The 1908-nt window shown below is 72.0% G+C and overlaps 1 protein-coding gene across 1 annotated transcript in view; it reads right to left on the bottom strand.

Moving 5' to 3' along the window:
- Window positions 1-587, bottom strand: part of SAMD4B (sterile alpha motif domain containing 4B) — a 3774-nt gene extending 3187 nt beyond the window's left edge. The window contains exon 1 of the mRNA XM_017839589.1: window positions 249-587. Coding sequence (XP_017695078.1) covers window positions 249-444 — 196 coding nt within the window. The 5' untranslated portion in view covers window positions 445-587. The remainder of the gene's footprint in view (window positions 1-248) is intronic.
- Window positions 588-1908: the final 1321 nt, after the last annotated feature.

Here is a 1908-nt window from a genome sequence, read left to right on the forward strand (position 1 = left end):
CTGCGAGATGGCAGATGGGGACAGAGGCACGGGCACAGGGTCAGGGGGCTCAGGGACACGCGGGGACTGAGGACAGGGACACGCAGGGACAGAAAACAGGGAAATGCGGGTTCTGCCTGTGCCTCTCCAGCCCCTCTCCGGCCAGCGAGTGCTTGAGGCAGAGCAGGACACCCCATATCGCCCTCAATGACCCCATAACCCCCATGCAACCCCCTCAATGACCCCCCCGGGCCCCCCCAGCCCCTCACCGGCACTGTTGGCCTCGGCCTCGCGCCGGTGGATGTCGGGGCAGTCCTGCAGGGAGTGCTCGAGGCAGAGCTGCAGGAACCGGGCCTGTGTCCTCGTGACCCGTTTGAGCAGCGCCAGCAGAGCCACCGTCTGCTCGCACTCGCTCCAGCCCCGGAACCACCCGGCCACGATCCCCACCTGGTCCCGGAACATCATGGCTGGGGGGGCGCTGGGGGGGCCCTGCCCCCCCTCAGGTGCCGGGGGGGCCCCCCCGGGCCGGACAGCGCATGGGGGGCTGTGCGGGGGGGTCCCGAGGGCCCCCCGGCTGCGATGGTGCCGCGGGACCACCCCGGAGGAGCCTGCGGGGAGAGGGCACACGGGGGCGTTAGGGGTGGGGGTGTGGGGTCTGGGACCCCCCCACGGGGAAGAGGGACCCCCCGACAGGACCAGGGACCCCCAAAAGGTTCCTCCCTCGAGGGGGACAAGGACACCCCACCAAGGACAGGGACCACCCCCCTCCAAACCAGGGACCCCCCAAAGGGGACAGAGATCCCCCCACTGGAAACAGAGACCCCCCACGAGGGACCAGGGACTCCCCCCGGTGGGGACAGACACGCCCGAGTGGGGACAGGGACCCTCCCCACGACCCCCTCCCAGGCACAGGGACCCCCCAGGGTGGGCACGGGAACCCCCCAACAGGGACCAGAGATCCCCCCCCAGGGACCGGGGACCCCCGTGAGGAACCAGGGACGCCGCAGGACCCCCCCTGTGCACCGGGACCCCCCACACCCCCTCAGCACGCCCGTACTCCCTCTCCTCCTCCGTCCCCCCACCGTTTTCCCCCGGGACCCCCAAACCCCCGGCCGCGGATGGGGGGGGGAGGGCGGGGGGCGCAGGCCCGGCGGGGCCGGGGCCGGCCTGGGGCGCTGTAGCGGTGTCGAGGGTGTCCCGGGGATGCTCCGGGGGTGTCCCAGGGTGTCTCGGGGGGGTTTGGGGGTTCCCGGGGGGTTCCGGGGGGTCCCGGGGGTCGCGGCCGCCCCTCACTCACCGCCCGCCGCCGCCGCGCAACGTCAGCGCGCACGGCACGCACGGCACGCACGGCGCGGCGTGGCTGCGTCACCTCCCGCGCGGCCAATGGGGGAGCGCGGAGCGGGCGCGGGGACAGCGCGAGCGCAACCACGCCCCCGCCGGAGTTCGACCAATGGGAGCCTCAAGACGCGGCGCTGACCACGCCCCCTCTCTGTCGATCAGGAGGCCGCGCTCACAGCTGCATTAGGCCACGCCCTCCCGCTGGCCACGCCTCCACGGTCGCGCGGGGCTTCAAGGGGTGGGGCCTGGCGGGGGCGTGGCTCGAAGGGGCGTGGTCGGGGCCCAGGGACCTCCCCAGTGTGTCCCAGTGTCCTCCCAGTTTGTCCCAGTGACCCCCATTATACCCCAGAGTCCCTCCAGCGTGTCCCGAGTGTGTCCCAGTGCCCCTCAGGTGTGTCCCATGTCCCCCCAGTGTCCCCCATTATATCCCAGTGCCCCTCCGGTGTCCCCCCAGTTCCCCCAGTGTGTCCCAGTGCCCCTCTGGAGATGGAGGGACAGACAGAGCACGGAGGGCAGATCCTGGCCCATTCGTGTGTCCGTGTGTCTGTCCGTGGTGTTCGTGTCTGTGCATCTGTGTCTGTGTGTCCCTGG

This window comes from Lepidothrix coronata, unplaced genomic scaffold, assembly GCF_001604755.1.
Source record: "Lepidothrix coronata isolate B3197 unplaced genomic scaffold, Lepidothrix_coronata-1.0 Scaffold440, whole genome shotgun sequence".
Lineage (NCBI taxonomy): Eukaryota > Metazoa > Chordata > Aves > Passeriformes > Pipridae > Lepidothrix > Lepidothrix coronata.